Source organism: Polyodon spathula, chromosome 4 (genome assembly GCF_017654505.1).
Source record: "Polyodon spathula isolate WHYD16114869_AA chromosome 4, ASM1765450v1, whole genome shotgun sequence".
In the NCBI taxonomy this organism is placed as follows: Eukaryota; Metazoa; Chordata; class Actinopteri; order Acipenseriformes; family Polyodontidae; genus Polyodon; species Polyodon spathula.
This window is the reverse complement of record NC_054537.1, coordinates 53,127,633-53,144,538: the sequence shown is the minus strand read 5'-3', so window position 1 is coordinate 53,144,538 and position 16,906 is coordinate 53,127,633. Positions and strand designations below refer to the sequence as shown.

At 43.1% G+C, this 16,906-nt stretch overlaps 1 protein-coding gene across 1 annotated transcript in view; it reads left to right on the top strand.

Moving 5' to 3' along the window:
• LOC121314631 (trafficking kinesin-binding protein 1-like) overlaps positions 1 to 15,921 on the top strand; it is an 83,360-nt gene extending 67,439 nt beyond the window's left edge. The window contains exons 15-16 of the mRNA XM_041248082.1: positions 5,072 to 5,174; positions 15,006 to 15,921. Of these exons, the coding sequence (XP_041104016.1) occupies positions 5,072 to 5,174; positions 15,006 to 15,807 (905 nt within the window). The 3' untranslated portion in view covers positions 15,808 to 15,921. The remainder of the gene's footprint in view (positions 1 to 5,071; positions 5,175 to 15,005) is intronic.
• The last annotated feature ends 985 nt before the right edge of the window (positions 15,922 to 16,906 follow it).

The window sequence follows — 16,906 nt, the reverse complement described above, 5'->3', positions numbered from 1 at the left end:
CATACGCAGTCGAGACTGTGTCCGTAATCCAATGCGACAGCCGCTGCTTGGAGAGGGGCTGTCCCAGGGTTTGTGTTCCATGGCAGACGAAGAGCTGGTCAGACTGACGCAGCGCTCTTGTCCTATCCACATAACATGCCTGAACTGGACAGAGAAGGTTCAACTTTCTATCCTCGTCTGTCGCAAATGGAGGAGGATGGAAGGACTCCAGTTCCACGGACTGATTCACGTGGAAGGCTGTAACCACCTTGGGGATTAAAGCAGGGTTTGCACACAGTGACACTCTGCTACCATCATCCCAAATACGCATATAGGAGCTATGCACAGATAATGCCTGCAGCTCACTAACCCGCTTTGCGGAGGTGAAAGCCAAGATGAAGGCTGTCTTCATGGACAGGTGCTTCAGCTCGATGGAGTATATAGGCTGAAATGGGGCCTGCGTGAGAGCCCCTCCAGTACAATCTCAAGGCTCCATTCGGGGAGAGTAGCCCTGCTAAGAGGGCGCAATCGCAGAGTGCCTTGGAGAAATCTGGTAGCCAAAAAATGAACGCCCGGGGACAGTCGACGGGGGCATGATGAGCAGAAATAGCCGCTAGGTAAACCTTTAGTGTGGAAGGTGATTTACCAGCCTCAAGCAGATCTTGCAGAAACTGCAAGATGGCGGGCATGGGACAGGAAATTGGTTGGACCGTTAGAATGGCACCAATCTTGAAACCATTTACAGGCATACAGTGACCTAGTGGAATGCACCCTAGCATTCTGCAGCGTACCCACAAATGCGTCTGACAGCCCTAAGGCTGACCAGCGATCTCTTTCAGGGGCCAGACCCATAGCTCCAGGTGCCAAAGTGTGCCTCTCACATGACTGGGAAGATCCCGTTGAAGCGGGATTTCCCAGGGCAGGCTGTTCAATAGCTGGCACAGGGATGAAAACCAGATTCTCCTGGGCCATCTGGGGGCCACGAGGAGAACTGACGCCTTCTCTGACCGGACCTTCTCGAAGGGCCGGGAGCAATGGCAGAGGCGGGAACGCGTCATACGTGGGCTAGGACATTGACGCTGAGTGAACCACCACAGCGGTGGAGGGCGTACCATAGGGGTCAGTGTGTCATCTACACCAAGGTGAAGAGATCAGCCTGTGCCTTCTCAACCGTTCCCAAACCCGCTCCATCACCTGAGGGTGGAGCCGCCACTCCGATGGGTGCGGGCCCTCCCTCGAGAGGAGGTCCGCTGCTCGATTCTCCACGTCTGGAACATGTGTCGCCTGAAGGGACAGCAAGTGCTGTTGGGCCTAAATCAGCAGCCTGAAGCCCAGACGGTGCAACCTCCAGGGACTGAAGGCCACCCTGGTGGTTGACATATGTCACCACTGATGTATTGTCTGTGTGGATCAGCACAGGTCTACCCGCACCACGGGTAGGAAGTACTGGAGGACAACGAACACTGCTTGCAGCTCCAACATGACGATATTCAAGGACATCCTGCGGCCCAACCAAGGTCAGCTGACTCCTCTGCGTTCGCACACCGTGCCCCAACCCGAGTTGGAGGCGTCCGTCGTCACTACCCTGCGGGTGTAAACCACCCCCATTCAGACTCCTTGGTGCAGGTGAGAGGGAATCCTCCACCAGCGCAGGGCCATTGTATACACGAGACATACTGTCAGCCGAAGGTGCCAGTCACGTTTGGGATGCAACCTGAACGCAGTGAGCCATGCCTGCAGCGGGCGCATGTGTAATAAACTCAGCTCGATGGCTGATACCGCTGCTGCCATCACACCCAGATGTTTTTGGCACAAAACAAGGGACACCTTCGATCCCTGCCGAAACAGAGAGAGTTGTTGTAAAGCTGCTACCCTGTCGTCCGACAGGTATGAGCGCATCGTGCTGGATTCCAGCCGGAGCCCCACATACATTATGCACTGCACTGGCATCAGCCGACTCCTAGCAATGTTGGTGGTGAGGCCCAGCTTCACTAGATGCTCCGTCACTGGAGCCATGTGGGCCACCGCTCCCTCCCACGACTGAGAACAGATTAACCAGTCATCAAGGTAATTTATTATTCCCTGCAGCCGCAAGGGAACTAGGATAGCGACTACGCACTTTGAAAATGTACGGGGAGCTAGGGAGAGACCGAATGGCAGCACGGAAAACTCGTACACGTTTCTCTGAAAGGCGAAGCGGAGATATTTCCTGTGCTGTGGACGAATGGGAAAGTGAAAATACGTGTCCCGTAAGTCCACCGTGGTGAACCAGTCACCCAGCCAGATAGACTGGAGTATGTGATGATGAGTCAACGTGTGGAACCCCTTCTACTTTAGAAACCGCAAGTCCAGGATGGGGCGAAGGCCACCGTCCCGCTTTGGTACCAAAAATTATCTCGAGTAGAAACCCTCTCCGAGAGAGGTAGGATCAATGAGACGAATGGCGTGCTTGTCCAGCAAGGCTGCCACTTTGGTCTGGAGCACTGAGACCTGAAACTGGTCTGTCACGAACCTAGTCATGACGCCGCGAAAAGGAGGGGGTCCAAAACGAAACTGAAGTGCGTAACCGTATTGTACGGTTGCGAGCACCCACACATCGAAGGTGCAAGCGCGCCAGTAGTACAGTTGGGGCGGCTGAGGCTGGGGCGGGGCTAGCGTGGGCGGGTGTCTAGGGTGGAAACCCTGCAACCGCCATCGCGGTTGTTGCTGTGTTGGCTGGCTTTATGGCCACATCCACCATGCTGAGGGAGGGTCCTGCCTCTCGCCTGAGATGAGGCCTGTAGGCAGTGCCTAAGGTCACTTTGCGGGGTTGTGGGAACCGGCACAGTCCAGGTGACCGTATGCGGCTGTGCCGGGTGCCGGCGGCTCAACCTGACCCGCGCTGGAGTGGGGGGAGGGAGCAACGTGGCTACCTGTCTTGACACCTCTCGTTCCCGAAGGCTCTGTTAAAGCATCTTCTCCACTGCTGGATGAAGGTCTGGCCTGGAGATATGGGCGTGTCCAAAAGCGCAGCCTTATCACCGTCAGGCAGCGTCAGCTCGGGGAGCCACATCATGCGGTCGAAAGACGGAACGGCGTTACTCTGTTTGTGCTGTCCAGGGGACCTGCAGGTACGCACCTGCACGCCCCATAAGCGCGGGGACGGACCCTGCCAGTGGCGGCGCACTAGTCTCTGAGGCAGCCTCGGAACTAGGGGCCGAATCAGCGTGGAATTGAGGCTCCGCCTTGACCTCCATATCCGGAGGGAACGCAGAGGCGGCGATGGAAAGCGCGTCCTCGTCTGAGCAGAGTCCGGTCGATCCGCTCTCCCTGTACTCCCACAGAGGGGTCAGGGGGCGGCACAGGGGTCCACACCCGAAACCGTTGGGGCCTGCATCTCCAAAAGCTCCATTAGCTTTCATATCCATAGCATCCTGCGTCTGCCGGGACATTTTCACCCATCTAGTCGGAGGCGACTGGGAGCGGCTGTGGGTTGAAACAGACGCCTGAGCACAGGTTATCTCCCCGGAGGGGCTCTGTGATGGCATTTGGAGGTGTGAGTGGGAGGGGCCCGCTGCAGGGGGGGGGGAACGCACCCCCGCTACTCTTTCCAGGCTGCTCGCGAGCACCCGGGGCTGAAAAGCCGCGCAGATGTCGCAGGCACCATTTAGGGCTGAGGCGCCATGATTGGGGCCTAGGCACCGCGCACACAAGCTGTGCCTGTCCTCCAGTGGGATATTGGTCCCATAGGCCACGCAGGTATGGAAGCGCTAGCCCTCCCATCCATAGCGCCGAGTAGAACCACTGCGCTGTAAACACCGTATGCGCTGCGTGCACTGAGCACTGTGGACACCGGGAGTAGTGTGACACTGGGTTTAGAGCACCAAGAACCACATGTACCATGCAGCACCGGTCTAATATGTACCACTTGTACCGTGCAGCGTCAGGCACCGCGTGCACCGCCTGCACAGAGTACCATGCCGCACCGGCGTGCTAGCCTATATCAGTACAGCATCAATGGGCACTGCGCACCGTGGTACCGAAGTAGCACAGGCAGAGTCTTATGCACCGCGGTATTAAAAAACACTGGGGCAGCTGTGCATGATGCCTAACCTGACTGTGTGGTCACAAGCCTGAGCAGTGTGTAGTGTACAACAAGGGGACAGGGCCGAAGCTGCGGTGGGCGATTGACTTACACACACAGTAATAAAAACAGTTTTTAAAATACAAAAAACAGTTCAATATTACAGGACAGATGGGGGAAAGCACTCTGTCTATTGATTTGAGCGACCTACACCAAGGTGAAGGCCCGCGGAGCCCGTTTATGTCTCAACCCAGCAATGAGGGAAGCCTCGGTGAGCAGTATATGGCCGGCCCGGTGAAAGCAGCCGCTGAGCATCTAGCGCGCTACGCAAGTACGGGGACGTGTTCAGCTAGAATCAAAACAAGGCCCAACCGTGGCCCGCAGGCGGCTGGTGGGCATTCTCGACAACGGGAACAAGGCAAGCCTGTTCCCGTGGAGTAATAGTGCTCTCCGAAGTAAGAAGGGGTGAAAAACACACACAATTCATAAAAATAATACTTACCTTTGCTAATACGGACAGACAGAAAGAAGCAGCCTGACACGTGGAGCGCACAAGTGCTGATAGTCAGAAACAGAATAAAAAGGCTACAATTTTTTTAAAGTACTGATTCCGTGAAAGTGGCGATGCCAGCTTTCAGCACAAAGTGCAGGGGAACTAGCAGTAGCTTACGTGGCACTTTATAAGAAGACAGGGCTTAATGCAACACAAAGGTCTTGTCTTACCAATGTGAGAAGGGAAAGAAGGTGCTTCTTCCCCGGCGTGACGGTTAAGTACCTTCGGGAGTCGGGACCGAGGAGGTCACTGGGGGAAGGGGACCTGTCAGCAGCTTTGATATAGGAGCTCAGTGACACCTACCAATAGGCAGGGGTGTATCCCATAACGATGTTTGTTGACCATCTTTGAATTGAAAGGGAACCTGTTGCAACACTGTAGGTCTAGATTCAATGTAACGCAGCTTTGTGTCTTTTCAATACAACACCTTGTGTTACATGGATGACTTGATGTATTTTCTTTCTCTTTGGATTCAGTTTATCATCCTGGTAAATGTATGTCCAACACCAGCTCCACCTACACCTTCACCACCTGCCGAATCCTGCACCCCTCTGATGAGCTCACTCGAGTTACTCCAAGGTGAGCCTACAGATAGTATGCTGTCAATCTCCACTGAGGCAATGGTTCAGATTTTATTTTTTGCAACAAGATTTAGAAATGTTCCTGTGGATAGCAAAGCGCTCCATGTTGTTCAGGCTCTTTCACGTTGTGTTTCTGGCATGTTTTTGTTTGTTTTAATGTTTATGTCTTGGCAACTTTTAACCCTTTTATGTTTAAACCTCACATTGATCTTCATCAGGGGTCTTCGGAACATGCCTGTCTCTGATTCAGTCTAGTACAGAGGTGTGACATAAAATAACTTGTGCAAGTAAACCGTTTTGTCGAGTGAAAAAAAAAAAAAAAAAAAATCCCAACTGTCACTGTGCGTCTGTCACTTAGACAAATGTAAGCATTTTTGCAGTAATATTCTAAGACACAACTGTACTTTAAACTGATTTACTTGGTTCTCTGTTGCTCAGAGTGATGAGGGCCAAAAAAAAATAAGGCCACGCAGGGTTGGGGTGTCTCTGTTGTTTACACAGAAGTCTTTGGAAGCCAGACGCCCATACTAGATACTACAGAATGCAGACCTGTTCAAAAGACTTTTATTAAGACCTGTGTGAGTCTAAAATGTTGCCAGTGTGTTAACATTTAAACAAATAAATGAGAGAAACTTGTCTTTTGGAAATTGTTTTTATGCATAAAATGTCCAAAGCAGTGTATTCTTACATCATATGGTGAACTCCACACAGAATTAACTCCCACATAGTCACAACAAACAACCCAGTCTTCTTGTTTTAGCTAGATAATTGTCACGATCTCTAAGAAAGTGCCTGTGATTCTTTCTGGTTTTTTTTTGGTGGATTATTGGCAGTCTGGTAAATTTGAGTTTTGAGATTTATTTATTTATTTATTTATTTATTTATTTATTTTTTAGTTATTTCAAAAGCTTAATTTATCTTTCAGGTTAGAATGTGGTTTACTGTGGTCAGTGAGAGTAACTAGCTTATATATAGCAGTTAATTTTTGATTGGTAACGAAATGGCCAACAAATATAATTGGAAAAGGGAAAACTTAAACTCTGGGGAGAGAGGCCTAGAGAAGAAACTGATTTTACTGCCACAAAGGTTTAAAGTAAGAAACTTAAAATATTTTAAGCCACAATACTGATCTACTGTCACAAAAGAAATACTCACAAATTACAAAGCCCTCTTTGTTTATGAAAAGAGTACACGGGTACTACTGTATGCTTATATAAATGCGGTTTCTAGCTGAAGTTTAATATTTATGTTCATATTTTATTAGTGCCACAAAAGTACTTGTATGTAGAAATGCAGAATGATGACATAGTTTTTTTTTAAATTTATTTATTTATTGATTTATTTATTTATTGACAGTGGTATTTAAGAACATAAGAACATAAGAAAGTTTACAAACGAGAGGAGGCCATTCGGCCCATCTTGCTCGTTTGGTTGTTAGTAGCTTATTGATCCCAAAATCTCATCAAGCAGCTTCTTGAAGGATCCCAGGGTGTCAGCTTCAACAACATTACTGGGGAGTTGATTCCAGACCCTCACAATTCTCTGTGTAAAAAAGTGTCTCCTATTTTCTGTTCTGAATGCCCCTTTTTCTAAACTCCATTTGTGACCCCTGGTCCTTGTTTCTTTTTTCAGGCTGAAAAAGTCCCTTGGGTCGACACTGTCAATACCTTTTAGAATTTTGAATGCTTGAATTAGGTCGCCACGTAGTCTTCTTTGTTCAAGACTGAACAGATTCAATTCTTTTAGCCTGTCTGCATATGACATGCCTTTTAAGCCCGGAATAATTCTGGTCGCTCTTCTTTGCACTCTTTCTAGAGCAGCAATATTTGAGAAACGTTGTATAATGATGTATAATGAAAACAATTTGCTTTGCTAATTTATAGTATTTCTCACTTTCACCAGGACCAGTTTAGTTAATACAAGGTTGTTCATCAGCATCAGAGTAGCAAAAGCCAAACAAACTTGCAGTGTTTGAGAAAGGAAAGAAATTAGATGCCAGCTCTAGTCAGGCACATGATGTAAATGCTGCAGTGGCTTATTTAATTGCATACAAAATTATGCCTTTTCTGACAGTGAAAAAGCCAGGGTTTAAAAATCTATTGGGAAAGTTAAACCCACTGTATATGCTGCATTTCAGAAAACGTTTTTTCTGCAAAGGAAATACCCTTGATGTATAATGCACTACAAAATAAGCTGAAAGTTCACTCTGAGATTGCGCGATTTACCTTTGTTGATCTGTGGACCAGCAACGTAGGCAGTAGAGACGCTTACATGAGCCCAGTAGTTTATTACATATCAGAATGGAAATTACAAACATACTGTCTGGAAACAGTTTTCATCCCCCAGGATCACAGCGTTAAAAATATTCAAGCCTTTTGTTCAACAGCTTCTTTCTGATTGAAACCTGAACACAATGACTGCTTCCTAACACAATTTGTGAAGGCACCCACTAGAGGGGAGGCATGCCTTGATTTAGTCTTTTCAAATAACGAAGATAGAATAACTAAAACAGAGGTCAGAGAACCACTGGCAAACTCAGACCACAACATGGTCTCATTTGAAGTGTTTTTTAAATCCTCAAAAGTAATGACTAAAGCTAAGGTTTACAATTTTAGAAAAGCAAACTATGAAGGCATGAAACAGAGACTAACAGAAGTAGATTGGAGTAAAATAGAGAAAACACCCACAGAAGAAGGATGGTTGTTCTTCAAAAACGTAGTACTAGAGGCGCAAAACAATTACATCCCTAAAGTAGACAAATCTAAATGTAAAACTAAATTGCCAAAATGGTTTAATAGATCAATTAAAAAAAATATTCAGCGAAAAAAGGCACTTTACAGAGCATTAAAAAAGGACCAAAAAGAAAGTACGCAGAAAGAGTACACAGAACTGCAAACGCAAGTCAAAAAGGAAGTTAGAAAGGCCAAGAGAGAAATAGAAATGAACATTGCTAAGGGAGCTAAAAACAATTCCAAAATGTTTTTCCAATATTACAACAGCAAGAGAACATTCAAAGAGGAGATTAAATGTTTAAGAGATACAAATGGCAAAATCGTAGAGGAAAGAAAAAAAAAATAGCAAATATGTTAAATGATTACTTTTCACAAGTTTTTACAAAGGAAGATACTGACAACATGCCCCACATGTCATCCAGTTCCTATCCAGTTTTAAATAACTTTAGCATAACTGAGGCAGAAGTGTTAAAGGGACTAGGAGCTCTTAAAATAAACAAATCCCCTGGGCCGGATGAGATCCTCCCCAGTAGTACTCAAAGAAATGAAAGAAGTAATTTACAAACCGCTAACCAAGATCATGCAGCAGTCTCTTGACACAGGGGTGGTACCGACAGACTGGAAAATTGCAAACGTAATACCGATCCACAAAAAGGGAAACAAAACTGAACCAGGTAACTACAGACCAGTAAGCCTGACTTCTATTATATGCAAACTTATGGAAACTATAATAAGATCCAAAATGGAAAATTACCTATATGGTAACAGGGTACTGGGAGACAGTCAACATGGTTTTAGGAAAGGGAGATCGTGCCTAACTACTTGCTTGATTTTTTTGAGGATGCAACATCGATAATGGATAATTGCAAAGCATATGACATGGTTTATTTAGATTTCCAGAAAGCTTTTGACAAAGTCCCGCATAAAAGATTAATTCTCAAACTGAACGCAGTTGGGATTCAAGGAAACACATGTACATGGATTAGGGAGTGGTTAACATGTAGAAAACAGAAAGTACTGATTAGAGGAAAAACCTCAGAATGGAGTGTGGTAACCAGCGGTGTACCACAGGGATCAGTATTAGGTCCTCTGCTATTCCTAATCTACATTAATGATTTAGATTCTGGTATAGTAAGCAAACTTGTTAAATTTGCAGACGACACAAAAGTAGGAGGAGTGGCAAACACTGTTGCAGCAGCAAAGGTCATTCAAAATGATCTAGACAAGATTCAGAACTGGGCAGACACATGGCAAATGACATTTAATAGAGAAAAGTGTAAGGTACTGCACGCAGGAAATAAAAATGTACATTATAAATATCATATGGGAGATATTGAAATTGGAGAAGGAATCTATGAAAAAGACCTAGGAGTTTTTGTTGACTCAGAAATGTCTTCATCTAGACAATGTGGGGAAGCTATAAAAAAGGCTAACTTTGTTGATCTGTGGACCAGCAACGTAGGCAGTAGAGACGCTTACATGAGCCCAGTAGTTTATTACATATCAGAATGGAAATTACAAACATACTGTCTGGAAACAGTTTTCATCCCCCAGGATCACAGCGTTAAAAATATTCAAGCCTTTTGTTCAACAGCTTCTTTCTGATTGAAACCTGAACATCTGCAATTTTGCTGGCATAATCACAGACAATGGGGCAAACTAGTAAAGCCTTTGCAGAGCTGCTTGGATGGCATGCATTATGGCTTAACCGCTTTGGCCACAATCTGAATCTGGCCATTATAAAGGCTGTGAGAGCTTATCGACATCTTATCCAGGTCTTTAACCGTAGCTGGAGAAGGGAGCTATTCAAAAAACAAGCTGATCTAAATGTCCCTCAACACATCCTTTTCCATGATGTACTTACCAGTTGGGGCTCCACTTATTCCATGGTGTCCAGGTTCATTGAGAAAACAACAGTCTATGCTGCTCTGGCATGTAATAAAAGTGCTTGGCAAATATGCCAAGAGACCGATACTGCCACCCTAGAAGATGTCTTCTCAGTTTCTCTAGCTGCTGAAAGCTATGTCAACTTATCAGCACTGAACCAATCCAGACAAATGATTTGCACACAGAAGAGACCAATTACAGTGAGATCGCCAAACATATGAAGTCTATGTTAAAGCTGGAAGGTTCTTGATTTGACAACATTAAAAAAACTAATATACATTGTTTGTTTCCTAGACCCCAGATTCAAGGACAGCTTCTCTGAAAATGTTAAGGACATATTTGGCATCGCAGCAAATGAGGCAGTAGTAACTGCTACTGTTTGTTAAATCATCCCAACAAGAAGCAGACCTACCCACAGGAACAGATAATGCTGCTGAATGTAACACGATAAAAGGAAGACTTAGCAACAGGTAGCCTTTGTCAGCGACTGCAGAACATTACCACAAAGCAGCAGCAGCAGATGAAATTTGCTGAAGTGGAGGACTGCACTGAAGAGCGAGGAATGAGATTTCTCGCTATTTAGCTTTGCCACAAATCACTGCTGACAAAGATCCTCTGATATGGTGGAATAATCATGCAGCAGATCTACCAATGTTAGCTAGTTTGGCCAAGAACATCCTCTATATTCCTACTAAAAGTGTGCCATAGGAGCGAGTTTTTAGCTTGTCAAGTCACATTTTAACACCATTTCAATCAAACTTAAAACCAGAAAAACTGAATATGTTGGTATTTTTACACCATAACCTGAAATGAAAATGGGGTGTCTGTGTTAATTAACTATTTGGGTGTAAAGTTATTCATATGGTTAACAAAGAAAAGTTGCCTGTCAAAACTTTTGACAATTTTATTTTATAAAGCATCTTTAAGGTTAATGGGTAATTTGGCCTTAGGTTAGAAATGTAGTTTGAATACAGAAATGTATACAGGCAAAGGATAATATAGATTTTCTGCTAAACAATAGATAGACATTTTCCTTTACTTGACACATGCTGTAAGCTCTATCAGTGGCAGCTACTGGCCAGAAAGAAAATGAGGAGACAGAAAAAAGGCAGAGGCTTGGGGGTCCTATTAAGACTCCAACAGCAGGAGAATCTTACTATTCTGACTGACAACACACTTCATATTATTATTATTGTTGTTATTATTATTATTGTTATTAAGCTATCCAAGGTGACTTACAGGGGAGTACTGTACAGGGTTGCAATGCAAGATTAATATTTAAATGCAGTATAGTTTACAGTAAATGCAAATAATATTACTAAAATACAATATGAGCTAGGATGCAACAAGTTAGGATTGCAAGTTATATCTGTAGCAGTGTTGGGGTCAATTCCATTGTTTCAGTTCCAATTCCATTTCCAATCCCAGTTCCCTTTTATACAATTCCTATTCCATTTTACAGCATAGTCTTCACTGAGGTTTATGCCATGAGCTTTATCTGGTTACCTGACAAGTTAATTAAGGATTTAACAGTATTTGTTTGCACAATAAAGCCTTTGTTGTAAAATGATTGGAAAATGAATTTGAATTGATTTAAAAGGGAACTGGGATTAGAAAGGGAATTGATCCCAACTCTGATGTACAGTGACATACTAGTAGTGCAAGGATAGTGCATCAGCTGAGGATCCAGTAATGTGGTGCTGAGGTCAGGTAAGTCCAGTGTATCTGGGTAGATCAAGTGATCTATAAGTGCAGTCTCCCAGTTTTATCCCAGTTTGGCTGTTAAACACATTTCCTCTACTAGTCAGCAGAGGAAAGAAAACAGTATCCCATCATATGCTAATAAACGTAACTGTTACACGTTGCAGTGTATGTTTAAAAAGGCACAGGTAAAACATAAATATATAGCAGATTTAGATTAAGACCACGTCGCTAACATACTTTGCATACAATATTTTCTGTACCAAGTTGTTACAGCAGGAGAAATTAGACAAAAAGCAAGCACATCCTGCCGACTTAATTAGCTAAACTTAAATAAATGACCAACAAAATAATTATATACCATACAGGCGAAAAGAGAGTGAACAATTACTGCTGGGAAAGGGTTACAGTAATATAAAAACAACAAACACTAACTGAGACAAAAAACTAAAACAACTACATTTGTTCCCAGAGAAAGGAAGTGGTGTCGTAATATGAAACTTTGAAAATATATCTCACTTTACTGACGCTACTCTTGTCACAATGCAATTAGCATATGGGCACGCAGTGCCTTCTGGGAATAGTAGTTTATCTGGTACTGGTAAAAGATCAAAATTGATATACCTTGTCAGTCATCTTTTATTGCAAATTTAAGTATGGCTACAGTTTTTTTTTCAAAATGATATATTAAATGTGGTTAGTCATGTTTATTAATATAAATTTAAATATGGCTACCGTTTTTTTTTTTTTTTCAAAATTCTAGTAGTTAATTTGCTCCTCTTTGAAAAAAGTTTCAACCCATGAGAATATGCTGTTGTTCACACCTCCATGTGACCTGTTTGGACCAATGAGGTGTACAATTCGGACCTCTTTATACTGGACACCCCACTTGAACACACCCACCTGCTGATTAGGATTACACAGCTTGCAATCACACACAGCGGGTAGTTTCTCCCAGGAGCATCATGTTCTTGATTTTAACTATTTACGACACATCCATGCACAAAAAAAATCCTCTTCATGCGCAGAGCTCCTGCCCTACCACAGCCTGGTCCTTAATAAACTTATGGGACCTCCATTTGACTCCATGCCTACATGTGAAGAGAAATTCTTCACTTGGAAAACAGTTTTTTAGTGGCATTGATCCCAAGAAGGGTAAGTGAGCTCCAAGCAATGGTTATCGATGCACCCTTTCAAGGACAGACTTTCTGCAGACCTAACCTCCAGCTCCAAAGGTGGTAACAGGGTTCTGTTTGGCTCTGGTTATGACATTTCCTGATTTCCACCCAAAATCTGAAGAGGAGGCCAGACACCACCTAATTGATGTACATAGGACTCTCAATATCAGGCCAACAGAAAAACTGTTTATCTCCTTCAACTCACTAACCCGGGGCAAACTTGTCTTCAAACAGACAATTTATTGTATCGAGTTCTGTTATGGCCTTGAAAATAAACAAGCTCCAGGGTCGATCAAAGCCCACTCAGTAAGGGGAGTGGCTACTGCATGGGCAAAAGTAAAATCTGTCCCAATACAGGACATTTGCAATGCTGCTACCTGGGCCTCCTGTGAGACGTTTATTAAGCGTTATAACTTGTGTTTTACTCTCGGCCTACTTTTGTCACTCTAATAACTTTGTCTACTAACATCTAGCCTACCACCCTCGGTCATAAATCCTTTGTGTTTGGAGTTCATCATACGTGGTATGAATATGAAGATTATCTGAAATATGGTTTCTTTGTAGGATGATGAATTCCACACATTTCTATTCCACCCACTATCTTATTTCCAAAATGTGTACAATAAATCTGGGTTTTATGGGAGACGGACACTGACTAAGAGTTCGGTTAGGTCTCATGACAGGGAGTTTACTTTGTGTGGAGTTCATCATCCAAAAAAGAAACCCTATTAGAGGTAATCTTCATATTGTACTTGTATTTTTTATTTTATTTGGTACTATAAGGATAACGGCCATAATTAAAATGTTAATACCCGGGTAAGTGGTACATAACCTATAGTTTTTCCTTCAAGGCTCATACAACACAAATAACATAAAATGATGTACAATACAGAAAACTTACAACAACCAGTACATCTATGGAGACTGGTGCATGGATTTAAAAACAAAACACACTTAAATATATAGGTTGTCATAAGTAGCCTTGTAATTACAACAAATGGAATAATATTGGAGTAAATATATCTCCTGCTACAAATGATCTGAAACTCTAAATTTCTCTAAATTTAATTGTTCACCACAATGTTCCTTCTAAGAACTACCAAAATCTCATTCCATACTCTACATCAATGCATATAATGGGAAATTCCTTAATGCTAATCGGTTCTTTTCAGGTCATCTGATGAGGAAGATGACCCTGCACTGTATCACGTTATTCTGAGGGGCGATTTAGAGCAGACACTATGACCTTGCCTGTTGGGGGTGAGATGGGGTCATGCTAGACTTGGAGGAATGCAAGTGTGTGACATAGGCTAACATTGCACACTGTTTCATATTGTTCTAACCTTGCTCGGGTCCATCCACCAGTAAGAAGTTACAGTAGACCTAACTGCCTAAATTTTCATCAAGAAATTTGGATCCCTTATACTTTGCAGCTTAAGATACAACCATGGAGCAGTGTTGTTCACTGCATTCATGTGAAACAATAAAAATATGACATATAATTGTCCTAGAAGATTATAGTAAACATTAGAAATGAACTGAAACACTATGGGCTTCCACCCATAGTTTAAACACACAGGGGCCGACTGTCCAGGATTGGGCAAATTGCTTATTGCCGACTGTAGAGTGGCCAATTTGCCTTCAGTGAGAAATACAGCCCTTAAACTGTTTAGCTTAGTCAAGCAGATACAGATTCAACTTTTATTATATAATTCCTTGTCTACTTAACTTGTTTATTACAAGTTCATCTCAAAGTTTCCAAAAAATATGGCATGTTTTTATTCAGGTTCTTTTTTTTTGTGAAGAAACATTGTTTTGGTGGAACTGTTGTCCTCAAGCAGAAAACCATCATTCAATCTTGCCCTCAATATTTTCTTGAAGGCTTTATGATGTTTTCATCATTTCAGACAACATATCTAAATGAAAGCTATTAGATGTGCGCTTATTCTATATATTACAATTAGTCTAATTTCATAATAATAAACAGTAACATTAGTTTGTTTGTTGTGAACATGTGTATTTTTACTAACTACGTTAGTTAATAAGCATGTGTTTTGTAATTTCACAAGCTTTTAGTCTGTTAACATTAACCAAGGCATCAGTTGTAGAACAAGCGCCAAAATTTTTTGTGCCTGAGCATGAAAATCACAAAACAAATATAGCATTTTAACTGGTTAAAACTAAAGTATGTAAGTGTTGTTGTTTTTAGGATTTACTTATCACAAATGCTATTATGTGGTAGCCTTACATTTATAAATGTTATCTGAAAAATAACCTGCACTTTTCTTAAGAAATAATTAGTGACATAATTCTCCTTTTTCTCCCTTTTAGTCTTAGCATGGGGCCCACTACCACTTGCGTTAGCATGAACAGCTTGAAATCTACTCCTGTAGCCACCCCCTGCACTCCCCGACGTTTAAGCCTTGCTGAATCCTTCACTAACCTGCGGGACTCCACCAAGACCATGAGCACCTCCTTGGGACTAGTCAGGCTGCTGCAGGAGAGGGGCATCTCAGCCGCCGTCTATAATCCTCGGAGCTGGGACAGAGCAGACTCCCCCCTCCTCAACCCCTGCGTACCCAGAGCCGATGTCCTGCCCTACACCCCACCCAACTCCCCCACTACGCAGCACCAGACCGGACCCCCTTTTGAATTCAGGGGTTCCAGCCCCTCCTATGACAATTTCTTGGCTTCCAAGCCAGCCAGCTCCATTCTGAAAGAGGTGAGGGCCGAAAGCACGAGCAGCTGCAACAGCGAGTGTCAGACAGATGTCAGCGTCTACAACCTCAACCTGGTGGACAAGCTCAAGAGGTTTGGGATTGCCAAAGTAGTCAGCCCAGGGGGACCTGTACAGTCCCCACCACTGACAGACATGCCAAGACCTTTTCTCAGTGGGGCTCACCGATCGGTGCCATCCTTTGGGCCCGGAGACCTGGGGAAGGAAGACCTGCCTTTAGTCTCCCCAGTCGTGGTCACCAGTACCATCGGGGGGCTTCAACTGAATGCTGGCATGCGACGCAATCACAGCTTTCCTGTCATGGTGGGGGCCAGCATGCAGATGAAGGGCCCTGTGCCTCAAAGTTCAGGAATGCTAACGGGTCCCAAGCTGCCTGAACAGACTAGCCTCCGATAATGGACATTCTGTAAAATGTTTTACTCTGGTGTTTGACAAATCAACTCTGTGCCTGTTAAGAATAGAAAATAAATACTTTGTACAATTCTTTTTGTATATACACCCCCCCCCCCCCCCCCCCCAAAACCAAGATGTTAAAAAGGAGCGTGAAGGGGTTCAAGTGAATGTGACTTTACTCTGCTTAACCCCTTTACATCTGGAATCTTCTTTTCACAAAACCAGTACACCAACTCCCCCTAATGGACTGGTAGTCATGACAGTGAATTGGGATTTTGACAACCTTATTTAATAAACGTTTACCACGTCATGTGCATACAGGCATATATATATATATATATATATATATATATATATATATATATATATATATATATAATAGTGTTTTTACATGATAGCACAAGAAGAGACAAACCACATAAAACTTTATTTTTTGTGACAGACCAATATAGCTTTGTATAGTACAGTTATTAAATCAGTATGTCTGGAATTGTCTCCTAGTAACATTAGAAACAGCATCATAATCAATGAAAAAACTATATTTTAAAAAATATTTTCTCCAGTTTTATTGGCCAAATGGATTCCATTGAGGGTAGTGCCAAATAGTACTGCTATGGGGGAATTTTTGTTTCCTTAATTGAACTAGCAAGTCATCCATATAGAATGTCAGTGGGGGACTACTGAAAGAGTGTAGTGATGTACTTTTAGCTTTATAGATGGTATGATTGTAAGACTGAATTAAAGTCACAGATCATTCACTTTCTGACATGGTATGTCATCCCATGACTGAATTATTATACGCACTGATCCTTTGGTTATATAGCATTTTTTGGTCCTTTTGAACTATTTTAACCTAGGTCTAAATGAAGTGAACACAATGTAATAACAATACACACACACGCACACACACTTACACTGCTGTGCAAAAAGTCTTAGACATGTAGCATTTTTCTACTCAGATGCATTATGAACATTAACTCAAAGCCTCTGCTAGTGATTTCTACTATTATAAAAACCTTGACTTGTGTAAAGAAGGAAAAACATTAAGTGAAATAACTTGCATCACTGAATTTTCAAGGTGTGGTATCCAGTCAAGTAGAAG